The following is a 24457-nucleotide window of genomic DNA, read 5'->3' as shown; positions in this document are numbered from 1 at the left end:
ATGACAATTATGGCTTCCCTAAAGTTCATTTTATTTACCTTTAATTCCATGTGACCTTTTTCAATATTTTCGATTTTTTTCAGGAACAGAGTTCAAGCATTCAACAATGTTTTGCAGCAGACACATGGTCCTTTTGTATTAAAGTGCTGCTACAGAAACCCAAGACTTTCTGTGTGATGTGCACGTTTGTGATCTCCTCTAGGTCAGCTTAGGAGTCTACAACTATTAGTAAAGTGTTACTTTGTGCCCGCATTAGTGTGAGAATGCTGTTGTTGAAAACCTATCAACAAGCTCAAAAACACTAATTATGAGACACTCTCTATGTTCAAAAGGTTTGTTAAAGGATGGAAACCACCAACCCAGAACTCAAAGCTCACGGATTATAACCATAACTGAGGAAAACGTCTTATTCATCACAAAGATTATCACAAGTTCAGGTGCCGCCATCAGGTTCCATTTCTGATAGTCAAAGCACTCCCAACACATGCGGACACTTGCTACACAGACATCTTTACCTTATCCAGGGTCATATCTGGCAGGATAGCGGGGACATCATTGCTCTCGCTTTCCTGTTCCGAGATGGGATCAGAAGCTTCGTAACCGTAGAGCGCAAGAAGCTCCTCGAATGGCATGTCGGTGTCCTGAGGAAACACACAAAGAAAAAAGAAAGTGAAGTCACACTCAAAGGGTGGTGTAAAAAAATATATGCGCAATGCAGGCAGAGAAACAGAGTCCAGGCAGTTGCAGATATCAGGAGATGGTGCTGGAGAGAACATGGCCAAAGCCCCCATCTATAGGACCCACTTCCATCTTTCCACCTCTGGCCCAACACACAAAGCAAACCCAGCCGGCTGCATGGCCAGGGGCCTAGCCACAGCTCTCATTTACATGGACTGGTCCTTCAACCAGTCTAAGGCCCTTTCAGACTCTGCCTCGTTGCCTTGAGGCCCCACCTTGTTCCTGAACTCCTCTCTCACTCTCTGCTCCTTCTCTTGCCCTCCCTTCGATCTCTCTCTCACTCTTGTGCCCTTCTCTTGTTCTTATTCACTCTCTCCCTTACTCTTTGGGTCATCTTCCTATGTCTGTTCATTCTCTCTAACACACTTTTGCCCGCTTTCCTTTGTGCCGGATTTCCTTCAAGAGCAATTCCTTTGTGCGCGCTTTCTTTCAGGACTGATTCCTTTGTGTCTGTTTTCGGCTCTCCACTCTCTGTCTCACTCTTTGCACGTATCATTTGTGCCCATTTTCATTCTTCACTCTCTTTTTTTCTCCACTTTCCTTTGTGCCAGCTTTTCTTTGTGCTCATTTTCCTCTCTGCTCTCCCCTGAGACTCTCCCATGCTTTAATGGCTGTCTTTACATTAGTTTCCCACGTGTGCCTTCCCTTGCCTTCTGCACTCCACCCTTCCGTACACCCAACACCTCCCAGGACCTACTTAATGATAGACCGTGCCACTGGCACACCAAAGGCAAGCCCTTCTGTGTCCGTCCGTGCCTGGACCACACACAGCGCCGCAAACACTAATCCGTCCTAACACCGTCGCTACACAGCCTCCCACCTACAAGCACTCAACACCAGATGCCGCCACAACAGCTGCTTCTACGCCTCACCCCACACCATGGTAGGATCTTTCTCATGCACTCACTGCCACTTCACCTGCACCAGCACTACCACTGCACGCTCCACACATGCCTCACCCCACCTGGCATAAATGCTCCTTAACACCAGATCTCTCAACAAACACGCCCCCGAGATCTAGGACACCATCGGAACACATTCCCCGGATATACTCTTCCTAACCGAGACCTGGCTCAACCCCTCATCGGCACCCACCATCGGCATGGCCTTATCACTGTGTTACAAGATCTCCAGCTAGCACAGACCGAACAAGTCAGGAGGCGGACTCTCAGTCATCCACAAGGACTCTACCACCTGCACCACTTTTACCGATGAGAACATGACTTTCATGGAAAATATGTACTGCTGACAACAAACCCACAACCGCACCACCATTAAAGGCACCCTAGCTTACCGAAACCACCAGACCACACACCACCTTCAGCAATCTCCTCACAGATTTCTTCGCCCCAATCACCAAACGACTTAATCTCACTTGGAGACCTCAACTACCATCTTGAGGATCACAAAGATCCCAACTCCACTGACCTACTTGAGAGCCTAGAGAACCTCGGACTCGCCCAGCTTGTCCAAGGCCCGACCCAAAACACAGGACACACCCTCGACCCCATTGCCACAGCCGGCAACATGATCAAATTCAGCCTCCTCACTCCGCTCACTTGGACAGACCACTCCATCGCCCACTTCTTCACTGATGCACCCCAACTCCCCATAGCTCAAACTAATATCATCCTCAGACGCCGCTGGAACAAGATAACAGAAACAGACTGGACCGACGTCCTGAGTACCACCAACCAACGCTCATCGGCGACCTGCACGCTGACATTAAAGCCTTCAATAACTGGATCACACACGGCGCAGACACCGTAATACCCCTGAAGGTCCTCAGACAATCAAAATTCAACACGCGAGCCAGCCGGTACACTGAAGGCTGTAGTAATTTCAAACACCACTGCAAACAGCTGGAGAGAAGACGGAGAACCAGCCAGGAAACCATTGCAAGAAACACATACAAAGCTGAGCTCAGAGAATATCACATCCAAATCAACGTGGCCAGAAAAGCAGCCCTTGCTTTCGGACTGGAAACCAGCTGCAAAAACTACAGAGCTTTTCATCATTGTCAAACATTCTTCCAACTCCCCAGCCGCCACCAAATCCAGCAAGACCTTTGCGGCAACCTATCCGAATTCTTTAACAAGCAAATTCTTAACATCTACAGCAACTTCGACCCCCAATGTATGACACAAGTCCTCATCAAACAGCTGCCCACCGCCACCAAATCTGACCACCAGATCCCAAACTTGAAACCACTCACTCCCAAAGACATAGCAGAAATCATGAGCACATTACACTCTGGGAACTCACTGACCTGCCGCCACCAGATCTACAACCTAGGAGGAACTCTGATCAGCTCCCACCTCACAACCATCATAAACGCCTCCATCCAAAGCAGAAGTTTACTGGACAAAAATATCACAGCTCTCCTGAAAAAACCCATAGCAGGCCCAAAAGACATCAGTAACTACAGACCCATCTCACTCCTGCCCTTCCGATCCAACATCGTGGAGAAAGTTATCAACAAACAACTCCCCAACCATCTTGAACACCACCACCTCCAGGACATCTAGCAGTCTGCATTACGTAGCAACCACAACACAGAAACCGCTATCATCGCAGCAAAGGACGACATCCGAACTATCATGGACAAAGGGGAAACTGCAGCGCTTATACTACTCGACCTTTCCTCAGCCTTCAAATCCGTCTCCCTAAGTATCCTCATCACAAGACTCGACAACTCCAGAAAACATGGTCCCGTCCTGACCTGGTTGGCCTCCTTTCTCTCCAACAGGAGCCTTTGAGTCTGACTCCCGCCCTACACCTCCAAACTCAAGAAGCTCATCTGCGGAGTGCCTCAAAGATTATTGCTGAGCCACACCCTCTTCAACGTCTACATGGCACCTCTTGCTTATGTCATATGATCCCACAGACTCAACATAGTCTCCTAAGCAGATGACGCTCAGCTCATCCTCTCCCTCACAGACAACAACCACACCACAAGGACCAACTTTACAACCTGCATGCCCAACATAGCTAACTGGATGAAACACAACTGCCTAAAACTCAAAACCGATAAAAAAGAAGTCCTGATCTTCGGAAACGAGCTCTCCATGGAAGTCCTTCTGCTGGCTAACCGACCTGGGACCCACCCCCACTGACCAAGCTTAATACCTCAGCATCTTCTTGGATAACAGAATCACAATGGTCAAACAGGTGAACACTGCCATCTCATCCTGTTTCTTAATCCTGAGTATGCTCCGTAAGATATTCAACTGGCTCCCCACTGACACCAGAAGCCCAGTCACCCAGGCCCTCATCACCAGCAGACTAGGCTACGGCAACGCACTCTATGCCAGCATCACAAATCAACTCACAAAAGACTTCAGATTACCTAAAACGCTGCCGCCAGACTCACCCTCATCATCCCCCGCAGATCACACATGATGCCCCTCCTCAGAGTTACACTGGCAACCAATTCAGACGCGCCGCGTGTTCAAATTGCTCACCGACGCATACAAAGTCCTCCACAACAACAAACCTGCTTACCTCAACTACCACCTTAACTTCCTCAACACACCAGGCAACTACGCCCATCCACACTCCCTCACACAGACACCCCGCATCCATGGAAGCACATCGGGAGGACGCTCTACATTGCCACTCGTGTTCTGCAACAAACTAAAGACCTGGCTGTTCAACTAGGAGCCTGATCGGCGTACTCATCTACTCCAGCTTCTGGCTAGCACTCTGGTGATAAGCGGGCTTTACAAATCCACCTAACAGAACACAAGACAGGAGATGGTCCAGAAAGCAGCCTGTGGCATCCTAGGTGGTCCACAGAGCATCATTCATACAGAAAAACATACTTAAAGGTAGGTATGGTGTGATGCACGGTGTCATCTGCTGGGCTTTGGGTAGCAGTTTACAGCATGCACTATTCATGTTTAGTTTTTCATTCTTTCATAAAAAGTTAATTTTCCCACTATAGAATCAAAGATGCTGTGACTGGTTATGATAAGTGCCTACTAGATGCTGTCAATGAAAGCGGTAACAACAGTCTTTTTAAAATGTCTTTTTACCCAACACAACCGCTCACATGTGCACCTCCTCCCTCTCTGAACAACCTTTTATACTGTGTCTCTAGTGTTGTGCACGTATGCTCTGTGCCTGTGTGCAAAGTATTACACCTGACTGCCAACAAACCTGTGCACATCACTGCGTCCACAGGCAGATGTCCAGCCTTCCTTCGGATCTTTAAGTCCACACTCTAACCTCTACATCCCTTTATCTAGCAATACACCACATGCATGTGAAATAGTCAATTTTAGGCATCACTTCCATATACTACATTTTAAACATCCCCACTTTATTTTATTTGGGTTACTGATACACCGCACTTACAATCATGGGTAGAGTCCCATGGCTCTTTCTTGCAGAATGCGTGTATCCATTTTTATATTGTACACGAGGAAAGCTCCAATAACCCCCCCCCCCTCCAATTTACACAATTGTAACAAGCTGGATGGAAAGAGGACAATGTGGTCCCCTTCCATTCATCACACATGCGTAGTTCAAGGGTGTGGGGCTACCCGTCATGTCATGGTAAGTAATTAAAAGTAGCAAAGCAAAGGGTTGGGTAACCAGCAACACATCTGCAAAATATGTGGCGTACTGTACCCTTACACTTTGACAGATACTCGTTTTCCAAGCGTGAATCTGTCAATACCCATGTGACGCAGCCTTACACCCCGACAGACATCAATGTAAGATACAAGTGCAACATAACATACCTAAGTACTATACCTGGACGTCTGCAAACAACTATGTACTCACACCTCTCTATCCTACCTCTGTACCCGATCTGTGCATCTGAACGTACTTATGTCTCTAAGCAGGACTTCAGTAAAACCCACAAATTCTTACCACAATCTTATACACAGGTTTTATCATACCCAAGATCTATACCAAGAGCTCTACAGACACTCTAACCTATGTATGACACACATGTACGATACCTGTGCATCGCCAAAGCCTTTCCCCAGCTCCTCCATGACCTTGTCAGAGGTCGCGTCCTCATCTCCCTTCTCCTCTCGGATCCCATAGCTCTGGGAGAGAATCTCAGTCAGGTTAAAGCGGTGATCAGCCGAAGCCATAGAAACCACTGTGGGACAGAAAGTCAAGTTAGATGGCAGGTGGGAAAGCAACAGCATTGAGCAGTCTGCATTAAAACAGCATCTATGTTGAATGCTACTGAATCACAGACCAAGGCAAGCTGAAGAATTTGCTACCTGCTAAGAAATCAAAGTGGATGCAGAAGGACCATACTTTGTTCAGGCAGGGCATTCGTTTGTCACTGAACCACAGAAATGGGAGAGAGCGCAAGTGGTTCCAGTGGATAGCGAGGATCACAGTTGCTCCCAGCTCAAATCTATGTTATATCAACAAGAGAGCTAACTTGAGCAGGAGAAAAAGCCCTCCTGCTCAAGGAATCAACTACATTTTCAATACTGAAGTCAGGCTCTTCAGCGACTGACACGTCTACGGGAGTGTAGGGTGGAGACCACCACGCCCGCAGCAATGCTTATCTTCAGGTGTTCTGACTTTATGGTATCAAACTGCTCATTTGCTGATGAGTCGGCTTGTTCTCATTCATCTTATGGTTAGAATTCTGAGTCCACAGTGGGTTGAATTCTGTTGAGGGTAACTTTAAAGACTTGGTGCTCCCCTCTCAGGTGAGCTGTCGCTCCTCGGGCTATTGGTTGGTGCGCAGAGAAGTCAGAATTTGCAGTCTCAATAACGCAGAATCCTCAAAAGTCTCAAATGCAGTCATCGACAGACCCTTAAAAATACAGGCTTTTGTAGCGCAAGTAAGAATCCTTAAAGTATTTCCACAACGCACCGTTGAGCCCCCAAGATGGCATGAAGCAGGAAGCCTTGGGAGTCTTGTGCATATTTTCACTGCAGAGCTCTTGGAGAGCTATACAGTTCTATGATGCATGGCGCCATGGCAGAACAGCATGGAAATCATGTAGACTGGTCACATCCAGTTGTTGCACATGGCTTCTGGCGCATCTTGAATCCATGCAGACATGAACGAATACATGATAAGAGGATTAAAAATGATAAAATACCTGCTACTGTCTGAAATCCGCTTTCCACAGGACATTGGTTGTGGGATGGGTAGGACACCATCCTTGAATTCTGCCGTCCAACCGAGGCCTAGGAAGGGAAAGACAACAGCAAGTAAGAAACAGCCGGTGGTCCAGCATCACCGCGTGCAGCTTCAAGGTGAACCGTAATCTCCATCAACCTGTAGAAGCAAACCATGGCTAAACATATGTGGAAACACAGACCACTACATGCTACTGCCCTGCGAACACCTGAGATCCATTGTGGAATCCCATGAAATACTGCTGTCTGTGAAATCATACTCCTCTTCAGCCGAGCACAGCTGTGGCTGCACACAAGCAGGCACAGCAGTATCTGACCCCATTTGGTGGCCAATGTGAGGACAGGACGTAACATTACACATAGATGGTATAAGGAATCATGCCTCATCTTTCCTCGCAATACATCTCTGAAAAGCTTGCAGCGGTTAAAATACCACCCTCAGTCGTAACAGCCCACTACCCTTTTCTCTGCCAGTCTTCCTGCACCTCTTAGCATTCCAGACTTCCAACTATCCATAAAATCTCTAAAGATCTATGTTTGGGCCAAGCTATACCTGTCTATACACTGCCTTTACTGTGCAAAGGCCATCAAATCCAAACCGCACCACAGCCCTGGTGAAATATGATTAGTGGGTAAATACCCATACAACTGAGATGCCGACTCCTGCTTCTCACACTTGGAGCTCCTGACAACGTTAGATGTCCGCACTCCAGTCGTGGACAAACTACTGGATTTCCTTCCTCTACAACACAAACCCAGCACGTCCTCCCCTACTACTAACCTTTCTACCCAGTGTAGCGAGAACAACTCTTAGGAACTAATCACCAACAAATATAATAACTCATTAATACTGCCTTAAACAGCATGCAGCTGTCACCTACACCGCAACTCCTTAGAAAAGGAAATAATATTAGCAGGTTAATAAAGTACATATATACAACAGGCAAAATTGGAATTTAAAAAAAAAATCTGTAAATGCGAAAGAGTTTAAAAACTGCAGGCTAAAAATAAGTTTGTATCCTCAACTCATGGGAGCACCATAACAGCAGAGAGAATCTTACACAGAGAATCGGTGGCATCGCCTGAAGCAGTAGTATGACCTACCAAAAATAGAGCATGTGTGAGGAGCAAAAAAGACAAAGTGATAGTAGAGTCTAGAATATTGCCTCATGTTTTAGACATTGAAAAAGCTCCAATCTCCGAATAAAAATTACATTTCGATTTTTGTATATTTTTCTTGTGAATGAAATAGAATATTTTATCATTTGTGTATGAGTTTGGTGTATACTTGTTTCTGTTAGTGTATTTTTTTGAGGTTCAGGTTGCAAAAATGGCTTACGTCGATGTCCCATATTACCTATAGCGATTCAGCGGAGGGGTCCTCATATTCAAAAACTTAAGAACTGACTTGCTGACCAACAGCAAGTAACAAGAACGTTTTTTCCCTCTTTTCATTTAATACAACTGCGTGGCACTCCAAAGGGGTCAAAATGCTGCATGCTGGTGCAAACGCAAACTAATAAGTAAAGGCTGGACACCTCATTGGTTGACTCGTTTTAATCAGAGCTGCCCCATCTGCCCCTTAGCGCAGTACCATTGGCCTGCCAGGGCTTTAGGGCAGATAGAATTCAAGCTTTACCCTACAACCAAGCCAAACCAAACTGTGAACTCAGACGAAATATTTTCAACATCTGAAGCATCCATTACCGGATCCACCTCCAGTGAATCAACTACTGCTAAGAAGATGAACGTGCCACCTCCTCTGAGTGACTCCACAGAAGGTCGACAAAAACAGCGATTGTGGCAGCGCAAGCACAGATCTGTGTGAAAATGAGCTGCACCCAAACACCATTGGTCAATTTAAATTAAAACATTTGTGAACTGTTACTTCTTATCCAAGGTAATGACACCTATTTAGTAATTTAAGTGACCAAAGATGCCAAGAAGACACCTCCAGCAGAGGTGTAAATTTAATAAATGTGTGTTTAGTCTCCCATGAATCATATTCTAAATAGTAGTTCACTGAAGAACTCTACACAGAATTAGTAGAAGTCATGATCAAATACAATCATGTGTTATTCATGACATATTGACAATGGATGTCGCATAAAATCCGAAAGTATGCCTCAAAGGAATCGTGTGCTATGTACAAGGTGCAACAAGTGCGGTCTTCTAGCATGCGTAAGAGTCCGAAGCTCTAAAGCATATGACTCCTTCTCAAAAGGATGGGACCAGGAGGCACGCGTCACCTTCGCCCAGGCCTTTTCATGCCCTTCTTTGCACATGCTCCTGGCGAGAGGAGGAGTTAATGATCCATTTCTACAGTGGGGGAGAGGAGCAGGCAGCATTGGACAGAATCAGTGGTATCAAATGGGTAGCTTGACAGTTCACACTGGAAAACATAACTTCCCCTACAAGCACGAAGGAGACCCAATTGAACAAAGTCAATGATCTGAGGCAACGTTAGGCTTTGGAGTAGATGCGACAGGGTAAGGAGCAGTCACCGCAGAGGCAATCACACTTAAGACCATTCACATCTTCTTATTGAAGAAGTTAGCAATTTTTGACAAGTACTAATTAGATGTATGATCATATTTAGGAGTATTTGGAGTTTGAGATTCACCAACGCTGAAGACTTTTCCAGTCCGATTGTTGATGATTCTATTTGGTTTTAAAGAAGGTAGCGAGCGCGTGCAATATGTAGATTTGTATTTTACCCTGTGCTGCTTTAGATTTCAGGCCAGGGAGGACAAAGGCTTTTGAGGGAACAAATAGGTTATTCATTCAACTTTTAGGAAGGTGTGAATCAGCCTTCGGCTGTTGTTACTCTTGCTTTAGAGGAGTTCGTGTGAAGATAGCAGGCCTCAACCGATCCAATGATGTACTCCTAGCATTCCCGCTCCTTTGCGACTTGCTAGAGATTACCGGCTCACTCTAGAGATGAATTCTATGGAGTATTAAAGTACTATGGAGTGATCGCACCTTTCAACTTGCACGTCCAGTGTGACATGTGTGAGTTTGCTATAACCAGGCCAAGGCTAGATTAGATCCCTTGCAATGTGCGAGTTTTTGTGATGGTTCTAAAAAGCCCTGTCGAAAAAATGAAAGCCTGTTGCAGTTACTGCAGAATCAGCATTCCACTGCAAATTAAAGTCACGCAGAAGCAGAAGCTCTTTGGAGGAGGCAAGGTACAAGATCCGTGATGTTGGTCAGTTCCTCTACTGCTTTACTGCTGCCTGGTAATGATACACCACTTAAAAGTTTATTTGTGGAGTTTTGGACATCCGAATGTCAAGATGCATGCGTTCAAAGGTGTGTGTTTTGGAGGCAACAGGCCCTGTGCATTCAATGTGATCTCTCCGTATTTATTCTTGCTTCGTTGACACTCATTCTGTCCTATCTATTCCTAGGCAGAAATTGGTATCTATGAAGAGCCAACAAACACGTGTCAGGTTTAGCCCAGTGGGAGAGGCGGGTAGGTATCTCTGCTTGAAAGAAGACATCTTGATGTTACTGTCCTTTTGGATCCACAAAACCACGGGCAATAGCTGCAGCTGGTCTACACGTTCATTAGGGAAATGTATGATCCTGGACACTGGCCCGCACTGCTGTTGTCATTCATCTGAGTTAGCAGAGATAAGATATCGTGACAAATTCATGCGGCCTGTGGTAGTTTATAGGTTCTTAAGAATTCATGTTTGACTACCATGCTCAGAGTACAAATCCCGATAGGCCACGAGCAGCCGGACACAGTGCATCTATTGAGGGAAAAATCTTGCTCTGATAATCTCAGAATTACATCTGGAGTAAACTAAATGATCCTTGCTGTGCCTAGGCAGTCAATTGCAGCACAGATCCGGCACCTGCTACTAGGCCCACTCTTGGGTGAGGCTAGTCTAAGTCATCTACAGATGCAATCGATGTCTCCACCTAAATCTCTCTCTCATGGTTCAGTGCTGAAGACAAGCTGAGGAGACTGAATGCGATGCAAAGAGGGAACGACTGACTCAACCAAGATGCCCAAGTGATGAGCGTCTCCACTGGCCACACACACACCAGATAATAAGATCATAATGAAAGTGGATTCCACAAATATCGACAGGATGTGGTTGGATTGCCACCCTCTTCTAACAATATGGCTTGGACTATGATGAAGGCAGGGTGGGCTACCCCTTGATCTATATTTTACCAAATACAGTTCTAACCATCGTTTTGTCATTTCCTCCTTTGGAGTCTCCCAATTCGGGTATCGTTTGCATCATTGATATTTCAGAGAGCGAGCCACACCTGACAGGGGCTGCCAATCAGGGATAACATCTCTAACGGAATTGCATGTGTACCTACTTCGAAGATGATATAGCCAACATAACAGAGTGAGTGCCTCAAGCAGGCGTTAATGTATTATGGTGCTCAGGGAGGTGGCATGCCCCCCTTGCACTGCACTACAAGCATCTTATTCTACCTCTGTAGTGTGCACTGCGTCCGCTTGCTGTTTCTGAAACCACTTCAGCATGCAGAGCACCAACTGGCTTTGCACCGAAAGCCCTGCCTCGTACTCATTGCTCTACACTGCAATCTACTGCTTTGTAAAATGCACACCTTGGGCGGCACACACTTGGATTTGAATGCACCTTCCCGCCCTTTTGCAACCTCTGGAATAGCACTGCATCGTAATCGCACTGCAGACACTTGCTCTTCCCTCAACGACTTTGAAGGGTGCACTATAGGTTCTACTCCTGCAGCCATCTCAACAGTCCAGTCCTTGCACTGAGCACAAACGCTCTTCCATAGCTCCACGATATTTGTGAATATAGCAATACTTGCGGTGTCCCGCAGGTAGGTTCATGGTGTCCTGCGCAGCAACCTGTGCATCCTTCACTGACCTTGTGCATAATGCACCCCTCCAATGTGCACGGAGGCCCTCCCATTGCCTGGTGCACATACTTTCAGTGTGTTGTGCAGGCAGTATACATGCTGTAGCAGTTGCACTGCAGACGCCTTTGTGCATCATTCATCGCTCTTTCTCGGTTGTGCTACCTGTGTGGACGATGAACCTACTTGCATGTTTGTGCCATTCATCACCCTTGCATTGCTCTACTGCGATGTGCACGATGCACCCACTCGCACTGCTTTGAGGCCTGTGTGCAACAGGAACCTAATTGCAGTGAGTTATTCAGCCCATGTTCAGCAGCCTGAGTGCATGAAACATCGCCCTTGCAATGCTTTGCAGCCCATACACATGTGATGACAGTTGCATTGCACAGCAGTTTAAGTGCATGACACGCCGCCTTTGCACAGCTCTGCAGCTCATGTACATGCCATGACAGTTGCACTGCACAACTTAAGTGCATGACACACCGCCTTTACACTGCTCTGCAGCTCATGTACATGCCATGACAGTTGCACTGCACAACTTAAGTGCATGACACACAGCCTTTACACTGCTCTGCAGCTCATGTACATGCCATGACAGTTGCACTGCACAACTTAAGTGCATGACACACCGCCCTTGCACTGCTCTGCAGCCCATGATTATACAATGGCAGTTGCTTTGCACGGCAGCCTAAGTGCATGGCACACTGTCCTTGCTCTGCTCTGCAGCTCATGTATATGTCCTGGCAGGTGCATGACACATTGCATTTGCATTGCCTGCAGCCCGTGAACATGCCATGATGGTTGTATTGCACAGCAGCCTAAGTGCATGACACTCCACTCTTGCACTGCCCTGCAGCCCAGGTACATGCAGTGGCAGTTGCAATGCACAGCAGCCTAAGTGCATGGCACACTGCGCTAGCACTGCTCAACAGCCCATATACACGCCATGGCAGTTGCACTGCACAGCAGTTTAAGTGAATGACACACCACCCTTGGACTGCTTTGCAACCCATGTGCATGCCATGGCAGTTGCTTTGAACGGCGGCATAAGTGCATGGTACACTGTCCTTGCTCTGCTCTGCAGCTCATGTATATGTCCTGGCAGTAGCATCTCACAGAAGCCTAAGTGCATGACGCATTGCACTTGGACTGCTCTGCAGCCCGTCTACAAGCCATGACCGTTAAATTGCACAGCAGCCTAAGTGCATGAAACACTGCCCTTGTACTGCTCTGCAGCCAGTGTACACGCCATGACAGTTACATTGCACAGCAGCATAAGTGCATGATATATCAGGCTTGCACTGCTCTGCAGCCCTTGTACATGCCATGATGGTTGTATTAAACAGCAGCCTAAGTGCATGACACTCCACTCTTGCACTGCTCGGCAGCCAGTGTACATGCCATGGCAGTTGCATTGTACAGGAGCCAAAGTGTATGGCACACCGCCCTTGCACTGCTCAACAGCCCATAGACACGCCATGGCAGTTGCCCTGAACAGTATCTGAAGTGCATGAGACACAACCCATGGACCGCTTTACAGCCAAAGCACCTGACATGGCAGCTGCATTGCACAGCAGCCAAAGTGCATGACACACTGCGCTTGCACTACTCTGCAGCTTGTGTACATAGCATGGCAGTTTATATGCACTGAAGCCCGAGTGCATGACACATCGCCCTTGCATTGCTCTGCAGCACCTGCACACACTGCACAACTGCTGCGCTCTGCAGCCCATGTATACGCTATCTGTGCCAATGCATGACAGAACTTAGGCACAGAAGCCTAAGTGCATGACACATGGCCCCTACATTGCTCTGCAGCACATGGACATGTTGCAGTTGTACCATTGCATGTCACAGCAGTTGCACACACTGGCCTTGCACTACAATTGAGCCAATGTACGTACCTGAGGGCACGGCACAACTCCCTTGCATTGCTCTGCAGCCCTGGTACCGGAGTGCATGACACACTGCTCTACAGCCAATGTGAACAAGTGTTCCATTGTACTGCACAACAGCTGCACACGCTGTGCAGGTGCATTGCTCTGCAAAGGCTGTGCCCTTGCACTGCCCTGCAGCCGATGCACAAGCGTTGCCATTGCATTGCTCTGCAGCTCTAAGACACGTTGTACCATTGCATTGCTGTGCATCCCATGCACAGGCTATGCCGTTGCATTGCTGTGCGGCCCATGCACACGCAGAGCCATTGCACTGCTGTGCAGCCCTCAGCCCATGTACACCCTGTACCATTGCATGACGCTGCAGCCAGCTTGCATGTTTGCAGGAGTGATGCACTCAGCAGGCCCTGTGGCCTGCAGCCCGGGCCCTGCACACTGTCCCGCACAGGCTCTCGTGCACAGAGCGGGGTCCTGGGGTATCCCCGTGACTGTGCTGCTGTCGGGGGGCCTGCTCCCTCCCCTGGAGATGGGCTTGGGGGGACACACGCAGGCTGGAAAGTTTCGAAAGAGGCGGGGCACTGATCGCGCATGCGCACAGCCGGTGGCTCACTATCTGGCAGCCTGGTTGATTCTAATAGCTCACTATTTGGCAGCTCCGTTCCTGGAGGGCGCCATCGGGGGCTCCCTGGGCCGGTTCTCCGGTCCAAGGGTCCCAGATAGACCTCTGCCCCCTCATTCCGCCCGGGAGCCCTCGGGCCCGCCCCTCCCTCCGCCCCCTCTCGTCACCGCGGCCTCAGCTCCGCTCACCTCCGCCATGGCGCCGGCTCCGTCCGATCTGTGTGCGCGAGCGGCGCAGGCACCCGGATCAGGCGCGCCCCGCTGATTGGCTGCCAGGGATGATAGACGTGCCGAGCTCTTGGGCGGGACTTAGAGTGATGGAAGGACCTTAGGGGGCAGCACAGAGGCCTCAGGGGCAGAATAGAGGTAGACTAGGAGCAAGAAGGGAAGGATGGAAGAGAGGTGGCAAAAGACAGCCCTGAGGGGCAGAAGAGACTCCATAATATGACACTAAAGGGAAGAACAGTCCTAAGGTGGGACAGAGAGGCCTAATGGACAGAGTAGAGGCCAGAACAAGAAGGGCAGAACAGATGAGAGGTGGCAGAAGACAGCCATGAGGGGCATAAGTGTGTCATGAGGGGCAGAAGAGACGCCCGAATATGACACTAAAGGTAAGAACAGTCCTAACGTGGGACAGAGAGGCATAAGGGGCAGAGTAGAGGCCAGGACAAGAAGGGCAGAACAGATGAGAAGTGGCAGAAGACAGCCCTGAGGGACAGAAGTGTGTCACGAGGGGTAGAAGAGACGCCAGACTATGACACTAAAGGGAAGAACAGTCCTAAGGTGGACAGAGAGGCCTAAGGGGCAGAGTAGAGGCCAGGACAAGAAGGGCAGAACAGATGAGAGGTGGCAGAAGAGAGCCCTAAGAAGCAGAGCAGATCTGAGGTGGCAACAGAGGGGCTCGTGGGTAAGAACAGAGACCCTGCAAAAGCATTTCAGCAGACAGATCTGAAGAGGCAACAGAGATACATAATGGGGCAGAATAGATTCATGAATTGCATAACACACCTGAAGGGTCAGGGGAGCAGCTTCAGTGCACTAGACAGAGGCCTATAAGGCAGAAATTAAGTCTTTGGGTAGAGTAGAGAAATGAGCAGCATAAAGGGGTCTTGGGGACCGAAAGAGGCTTGAGACTGAAAAAGTGTGAAAGGTAGAACAGAGGACTGACGAAAAGGACATAGGAATGCGGGCAGAACAGATGACTCTAAGAACACAGAGGCCTGAAAGGCAGAGCAAGGGTCTAGATACGGGGCAGGGGCAGAAGGCGCAGAATGGAGAACAAAAAGGAAGAACAGAAGCTTTAGAGGGCAGGACAGGGCAAAGGCCGGAAAAGCAGAAGTTAATTCTGGGGCAGATTAAAAGCCTGAATGGTACAGCAGATCAGGGGAGGCACATGGTAGACTCAGAGAACACTACAGTGGTCTTAAAGCAAAACAGAGACCAGAGGGGCAGACCTGTGCACCAAGGGCGTTATAGTGAGACAAGAGGGGCAAAACTGAGGCTTGAGAGGGCAGAGGCGTAAATATTAGCACAGCGGCACGATATAGCAACGGAGATTGGTGGGCAGAAACAAGAGGGGCAGAACACGGATCTGAAGGAATAAGAAAGAGGCATTACGCCTAAGTAGACTCAAGGCGCCGACAGAGGCCTAAAAGTTAGAGCAGAGGATTACTAGGCAGAAAATAAGATAGAGGACAAAACAAATGCATGCAAGGGCACAGCAGAAGCCAGAATGACAAAACAGGTCTAGAAGAAAAACAGCAGGGGCAGAATACAGGCACGAGGGTCAAAACAGGCCTGAAGCAGGGGATTGCAGTGTGCTGCACCACCCCCATATATCATCTTTCATGGAGTTTAGGTGGAGAACTGACAATAAAGGCCTTTACTTATTACTCCGGAACCTTTGTTTGACAGAGTCCTGCTCATTCTTAGCATGGAGAGCTGTGTTTATCGTTCCTTCCTGCGCCTGCATGTTTGGTGTAGCTTGTAATTTTACCTGGTGACACTATTGCTGGGGTGAAGGTAAAAGGAAGACACTACAGTATTGCAGAGGTTTTGTAACATGTATAAATAAAAATGTGCTTCCTATACAAAGTAAAATACAAATATTTTGAAATGTATATCAGCAGCTTTGAATGTACATTCATGGCACGTAAGGAAATAATTTGCTTACCTGAAACTCTGGTTCTCCATCATTGGTATCTTTCGTAGATTCACATGCTTGAATCATTCCCAATCTGGTGGCAGGGACTGATACAACCTTGTGAATCTATAAAAAATCCATTGCTGGAGACGTCAGTATACATCAATGCCCAGCACCCCACTCTGAAAATTGTTCCAGCACCTCCATTGTGCGGACCGCAACAAAGGCTTGAGGGGTCAGCGTAGAGTCTTGTGAATTAGAGATGACAGTACTGTTTTGGCTCCTGCTGGACTCAGTAGAACAGTGACGTAAGTGCGTGGGTGATACAATTCATGATCTACAATGTTTAGTTAACGGTTACACGCTGAGGAATAAAGATGTGTAATACCAAGCTCCGTGTGCGGCGTGATCCTTTGCATGTACCCGGGCTGGGGAGGAAGCTACAACTGCAGACGAGATAGCGGATTACTTAAACCCACAACCTGAAGAACAGAAAATTATCTCCCAGAGAGTTTGCCGTGGTCCAGCAAACGTCTCGTGCATGCCACGTGTGCCTCAGTCGAAGGGAAAAAATATATGTCCGTGGAGTTAAAGAGCCACTCCTGCCAGCGCAAGGCTGTGAAAAAAGTGAAGTTGCGAGTAAAGTCAAGACAAAAGACACTGCACCACAGCCTAATACAGATCCATCATTCATACAGTACGACAACGCTAAAGGCATCGACAACCAGGTACAGAGAAGGGCTAAAGTGAGTGATAGCCAAAGGCAAAAAATCGCTAAAAACAAAAAACATTTCTGATGCAAAGAAATGCTAAAGGCATTAGAAACCAGGTACAACGGCAAGAAATTAGATGGGTGAAAAACCTGTGCAAAAAACAAAGCCACTACTCACCGCCAAAGAAGAAGACAGAGCCTCACAACCAGAGATTGGGCTTGATGATCTAAATGTTAGCACACAGCTAGTGCTTTACGAAGGTGCCAGTCCCAGTGTGCAGCTGACACGGCCAGAGCGAGCTTCAGTCTCAACAGCAGAAAGTTCAACAGATTACGATGCTGCCGCAATCTTAAAAACACCGCCTCCCTTCAACACCTCCAAAAGCAAAATATTGGTGCAAGATGGGCTCCATAGATCAAAACTTTTGATGATTTCATTGATGCGATGGACGAAGTAAATGACAAAAAGATCATTAAAAATCTAAAGAATTTGGCGGGCAAAGTGGTAAAAGAAGTGATAAAGAAAATACCGCAAGGTGATGAAGTGACGTACTGTCAAATCAAAAAGGTGTTAATCACCAAGTTCAATTCAACGCCGAATGTCGACTATGAAAGGTACATTTTCAGTCAGGAAAGGCAGAAAGCCCGTAAAACTATGGATGAATTTGTAGAAAGACTTGATTTGCTCATCAAGTATAGCAAGTTCAACGAGTCCAATGATGAAGATACCATGCGTCTCAGGGAAGCTTGCTATTAGACGATTTTAAAAGTAATGTTTAACCTTTTATTCCATCTATGGTATGCTGGCTTTTTAGATAGCTTTTTACATCGACCCCTAGTATGAGGAGTGGGTGTTATATCCCCGAGTTAGGCCCATGTAGGGAAGCAGCTTATTTTTTACATTGCCCTAGAAAATAACATTTCAGCTGTGAACTTTTGCACACATTTGCATGCCCAACAATGTTGGATTAGTTTCTCTGAAACTCCTTTGTTCACACATTCAGCTTCGCACAACATTATCATGACACCTTGAAGATCATGTACTAGGCCTCTACGCACTGGGTACAAAAGTCCTCCTATCTTCATCCATGAGGTGACAACAGCTATCTACATATCCATAACATCACTAATGCACACATATTAAGGCCACCTTTTATTATAAATAATAGGCATCCCAATAGGCTGGTAGAGGAGGCACGTCTGCTGACATCGAGAGTCCTTGAATGCAGAGAATCCACCATGCAGCGGTCTGGCATCTTGTGAGGAGTGTCCAGTTCGTGACCAAGATGGGGTCCTTCACTCTATCCCAACAGGTAATGGGGTTGGATTGTCCCTTGTGGTGATTCTTGGCTCTACACGTACACACTCTAGGTACAACTAGAGTAGGGTCCGCATAGTAGGAGTACTCTAGAATACTGCCTTGTTTATACGCCTGCATATATACAATTTTACCGCACCATGGTAGAACTATATCTACTATTTACACTTTTGGTGCTTGTCATCACGTTGATGTGCTTCTGTCTACTATTCGTTGCAGCAAAAGTATTTTATGCAAGAATAACATTGGTTCAATAAATATTATTGAAAATGTCCCACTGTGTATTCTTTGTATACTTCTCTGAGAATTAGTGCAGCACGAGGGACAGGGCGAAAGGTTCTGTACTGTTTCCACAATTCCTCAGGAATCAGGGTTGTCATGTTCAGTGGTTGCCAGAAGCCATTTGCTCCCTGGTAGGTTAGGGGGCTTACAGTGGCACTGTGAGCTAGCTGGTCTATAGGCCAAGATTTCCTGTGGGGGACGGTCTTGAATCAGTCTTGAGACCAAGTCATCAGTTTATGTTGTCCCAACAATGCACAGGTCCGACGGATTGGTAGGAACTACACGTCAAGAGTGATAGATGCTTGTCTCTCCGATTCCTTCAGCCGGCGAATGCTGAAAGAGACACTCAGCTTGTTGTGAGTACTCATGGCTGCCAGAGTGGAAAGAAGAGCTGACAGACAAGCAGCTAACCTAGAGGCTGGAATGACCCAAAACGAATCAGGGCTGAGTGTGAAAAGCAAGTCGAAATGCAAGGTAGAAGGCCATAAAGTAATGTTTCCAAAGAAATAGAAGTTGTGTTTTTAAAGTGGATTTATCTTTCCACATGAAAGTAAATATCCTGCCATTGGACACATGTGCAACGGTTGTGGGAAAGAGAACCATTTTTTCATGGTTTGTAAAGGGAGGTTAAGATCAAGTCCATCACACCGAGAAAACAAAATGGAGGAAAGATCAAGTGCGTAACATCGAGAAAAAATGGATGCCAGAAAATTCCAGAGACGTTCCAACCACACCCACAAGGCCAAGTGCCCACATCAGTTGAGGCAAGTAGAAATTGAATGACGTTGGTTGTCGTAAAATTCCTCAGCTAAAAGTTTGTCATTGTCAAGCGACAGTGAGGACGATGGGTGTGCAATGTCAAGCTTAACTGCTGGATGACATTCACATGTAGGATTAGCTTCTTGCAAGGAAGAAGGCAGGTTGCAGCTGGGTCGACAAGTGAAAGTGTGAAATTCATTTGGACACTGTCCCAAAATTACACTAAAAGTGAATGAGTGCTCCATACCTTTTATCATATACAGTGGCACGTCGATAAACATTATGCCAGCAGAAAAGTACAATGAACTGTCTCTAGAGCCCCATTTATCCCAATCGAAAATCAAGTGTATATGTGGGCTGCTTCAACACCATTGCAAAGTCATGGTTCATTCATAGAAACAGTGAAGCATAAAAAGGTGCAAGTACAAGCACCAACTCATGTATTCCAAGGCACTTCATCGAGTGCATGTTTACTCAGTTTCAATACTGCTGCTGACATGGGACGGATTTCTGTAAATTACAATGTCAATGCCAATCATGAGATAGTAAATCACTTTCCATCCTTGTTTCATGGACTAGGAAGACTTAAGACCATGAAAGTGCAACTTCACATAAAGGAGGACATCCGTCCTGTTGCTCAATGATATCTTCGAATTGCATTTCATTTACAAAAGGCTGTTGAGATAGAACTTGAGACACTATTAAAGCACAACATCATTGAGTGATCCACTGGTCTGATGCCATGGGTGTCACCCATTGTGGCAGTACTGAAGAAGGCTAGTGGAGGAGCTGTGCGTATCTACGTTGACATGCGCCAAGCGAACTAGGTGATTGGAAGAGAATAACATCCAGGTCTGCACATTGCTGACATGATTACGTAGCTGAATGGAGTTAAAGTCTTTTCCCGCCTTGATTTGAACAAAGGGTATCACCGACTCGAACTGGAAGAAAATCGCAGGTACATTACTACCTTTTTGACTCATGTTAGTTTATTTAGATATAAAAGGCTACGTTTCTTAGAGTCATCAGCTGCAAAACTCTTTCAGGATGTCTTTTGTTGCAAAATATAGCCAGTCACAAATGCTTTCAATTACAGTGATGACATACTAGTTGTCGGGGCCACACAATAGGAACATGATAAAGCTCTTACACAAGAGTGTTGTATGCATGCCGATGAAGGTGTCACTTTAAATGCGGCAAAGTGTGCGTTTCATAGAACCAAACTCAAGTTCTTTGGTCATACCTTTTCTGATGGGGGAATGACTCCGGATCCAAATAAAGTAAAAGCCTTGTCATCCACTTCTCTGGCACAAGATGTAACTATGCCGCAATCCTTCCTTGATATGGCCATTTACTGTTCAAGGTATATATGTGAATTTGCCACTGTAAGTACAGAGACTTAAGGAAACAAAATGTTTCATTTCGATGGTCACATGAATGTTAACAAAGCTTCAAGAAAATCATGCGTGCAATTGAGAACACCGTCAAAATGGAATACTTTGATCCGAAATTGCAGACGAAGGCTGTTGTGGATGCAAGCCCAGTGAGGTTGGGTGCAATCCTTGCCTAGCACACTGGACATCCCAATGCCCCAAGGCATGTTATGGCCTATGCCAGCCGATGTTTGTCATCGACGGAACATGCCCATTCACTACCTGAAAAAGAAAACCTTACTGTGGTGTGGGCTTGTGAGCATTTCCAGAAGGAAAGCCTTTCACAGTTGTCACCGACCACCAAGTATTGCTTATCATCTTGTTCAATCTTAAAGCCAAGATGCCCCCTCGCATTGAGAGGAGGGGTTTGCGATTACAGGAGTATGATTATACGATTGTGCATCATCCAGAAAAAGATCAAAACCCTCCTGGCTACTTCTTATGGGTACCAATACATGACACTACTTCTAAAGTGGCTGATGCTTATGTTAACTTTATCATTAAAACCCAGTACCCCGGCTGCCATATCGGTGGAACAAATCATTGCTGAAAGCAGCACTGATGGAGATTTGCTAATACTCAAAGACATTATCACGCATCAATTGTGGCAAAAACATACTCAAACTCTTCATGATGACCTTGAAGACCAGAAATTCTAAAATGTGCAGGAGGAACTTTCAGTTACCCTCAGAAGGCATCATTTTACGAGGGTTTAGAATTGTCACACCTGAGAGTCTGAGACAACAAGTGATTGAACTGGCCCATGAGGGGGATCATGGAGCTGTTGTGACTAAACAAGCTGTACGGGACCGAGTGTGGTTTCCTCGTTTTGATGAAAGAGTTGAAAAGGAGTTACGGGCATGTCATTTGTGCAATGGCCACATCTAAGGGCTCGAGCCTTTATCAATGAGTGAGATCATCTAAAGGCATTAATTACGGTAGGTGGTTCTCAGAGCCTACACTCAAAAACCATGGGAGTTGCATGTGGGCAAAACAATCTCGCATGTATCTTTTGGGAGCACGTTTGAGCATATGCTGGATAGTTTTCTTCCCTTTCACGGTAGCCCTGGGCGGGTCGTGTTTGGTAAGGCCTGCTTTGAGGCAATTCACTCAACTATTTTCTTCTGTCGAATGGTGGAGACCGTATGTCCACACAGTATTGCTCTTTATTTTTTATTTTGGGTGATGGATCTATTCATTCTTTTGTGGACTTGGTGGCCAGAAATATGGTTTTAACTGAATTGCACTTCAGTTTTAGTGCACTGCTGCTAGGTGGGGCTCAGTATTATCATATTATATATTTACAGGCTTTGAATCGTATACCAGTTTTCTTGTTTGTGGCACTCATGAGGAAGGCGCTACGCCAAAACGCATGTTGAGGATAACTGGTCACGCCACATCAGAAAACAACAGTTCATGAAGAATTATAAAGTGATGATGCTATGAATTTATATGCTACATGCTACATGAAATGCCACATGGAAGTGAAGTGTTACATAGAAGTAAAAAGTCACATAGTATTGTTAACATATTGAATAATTGAGTGTATTGCGAGAGAAGTAAAGAAATTCCAAATGAAGAACATCCGTGACAATAGTATGCAGTAATCAGCCTGTAACAAGCCTGAGATGCATGCAAATGTACAACAAACTGTTTTTTTTTCCGATTCAACATTAGTGAGTAGTGAATGAGCATGTGAAATGTATGTGTGAGTAGTAGATCAAATGGTGTACATGTGTTTGTTGAATGTTTTTAAATATGCTTTTTTTAATGGCGCATGTCAAGTCATGTATCCAATGACAAAGATTAAATGATTATATTATAAAAAATAAATGGATGTAATTGAAGATACGATGCAAATAAATGTATGACAAAATGGATCTGAGTTGATGTTGAGCCACCGGCACACTTGTGTCAAACGGCCGATGTATGACAGTAAGGTCAGACAGGGGTCCCATGTTGGCTATTTAGCATTTGTGCACCTGCCTGTCATCCAAAACAATCCCACTCCCATTAAACATGTCTGATCTTCAAAAACATGCATGGGAGAAGATTGCAATTGATTTCTTTGGGCCCCTTGACAATGAGTATCATCTACTAGTATTTGTTGATGTATATTCACGTGCTTCCCTGGTGGAAGATCTGTCGTCAACAACTCATGAGAGAGTAATTTAGAGACTAGAAAGTATTTTTGCAACATGGGGTGTTCCTTCGATTGTGAAATCTGACAATGGCCCTCCTTTCAATAGTCAGAAATTTAAAGACTTTATCACTCACTTAAATGCGAAGCATCAGAAAAGCACAACCCTCTGGCCACAGGCGAAACGTGTGGTCCAGAGATTTATGAGCAACATCAAGAAAAGCGTTCAGCGCGCTGCGCTGGAAAGACTTGAACTCAAATCAGTTCTTCACTCTACTCTTCGTGCATGCAGGTCAACTCCCCAATCCACCACGGTTGGGAGCCTTGCCACCTTAATGTCTGGGAGAACCATGGGAACCAAATTGCCACACTGGACCACTGCGAGATCTACTAACATTGATAAGCTGCACACTGCTGGTTTGTCTCACAAATGCAAAATGAAAACCTATGCGGATAGAAGCCCAACAAATGTGCAAGTGTCTCTGTCACCGGTGCATGTCATGGACTTTCGTTCGGCATCTCCTCAACCTCACATGACAAGATCTCAGTGACTGATTTGAGCACCAAAACGGCTTATTGAAGATTTGTGATGTGTATATATATATACATATATATATATATATATATATATATATATATATATATATATATATATATATATATATATATATATATATATATATATATATATTATCTACTGGCGGTCGCCAGTAGATAGTTATAGTTAGGATCGTGTTTCCATAGGAAATCCGCAACATTCTATTTGGAATAACTCTGGCGCCGATTGACGAATCCTCGCGAAATTTTCAAAATAGGTGGGGCGCTCCGCTCCGCTCCTTCCCTGAAAGTCTCGGGGGGATTCGTCAAGCGGGGGCTGAGAAAAAGGGGGGGTCCCAAAACGCGTTTTCCCCATGCATTTTTCCATAGGACCTTTAGTCCAAGCTACAGCCCGAACGGCTGAACAGAATTACTTGAAATTTGGCAGAGAGGTAGTCCTCAGGTCAGGGATGTGCCTTTTGCAGGTCTGGTGTAAATCTGTTCAGTATTTCCTGAGAAAATAGCATTTAAAAGCATATATATATCTGTAAGCGCGCACCGTGCGCGAGCGCGATTCTGATTGGTTGTTAGATCTTAGTAAACATTCGAATCGGTCGAAACTAGGAAGTGTCGGCCGCCATTTTGTCTCTCGCAGTCTGAGGGGGTGAAAAACAAAGGTGGAGAACGTGAAAAGGGGGCAGGGTGGACAGTTCCTGACCCCTGTGGTAAATAAAATAAATATTACCGGACTGAATTTCATGCGGAATCTTAAATTAAAGTAAATAGCTCAAAATAACAAGAGGCAGAATCCGTGGTATAAGAGGTTTCTAATGGGCTTTATTCCATTCAAAATGGCCGACTCGAGTCGCGGCCCTCAG

The 24457-nt window shown here is 46.1% G+C and overlaps 1 protein-coding gene across 2 annotated transcripts in view; it reads right to left on the bottom strand.

The window, feature by feature from the left end:
- MIER2 (MIER family member 2) overlaps nt 1-14525 on the bottom strand; it is a 29006-nt gene extending 14481 nt beyond the window's left edge. The window contains exons 1-4 of one of the 2 annotated variants that reach the window (XM_085637987.1): nt 14445-14525; nt 6828-6915; nt 5712-5857; nt 516-641 (exon numbers count right to left, since the gene is read on the bottom strand). In XM_085637987.1, the coding sequence (XP_085494113.1) occupies nt 516-641; nt 5712-5857; nt 6828-6915; nt 14445-14453 (369 nt within the window). In that variant the 5' untranslated portion in view covers nt 14454-14525. Of the gene's footprint in view, nt 1-515; nt 642-5711; nt 5858-6827; nt 6916-14280; nt 14410-14444 lie in introns of those variants that run through there. The other variant, XM_085637986.1, reaches the window with a different exon arrangement.
- Between the last annotated feature and the right edge of the window lie 9932 nt (nt 14526-24457).

Source organism: Triturus cristatus, chromosome 12 (assembly GCF_964204655.1).
Source record: "Triturus cristatus chromosome 12, aTriCri1.1, whole genome shotgun sequence".
In the NCBI taxonomy this organism is placed as follows: domain Eukaryota; kingdom Metazoa; phylum Chordata; class Amphibia; order Caudata; family Salamandridae; genus Triturus; species Triturus cristatus.
This window is presented reverse-complemented; position numbering and strand designations above follow the sequence as displayed.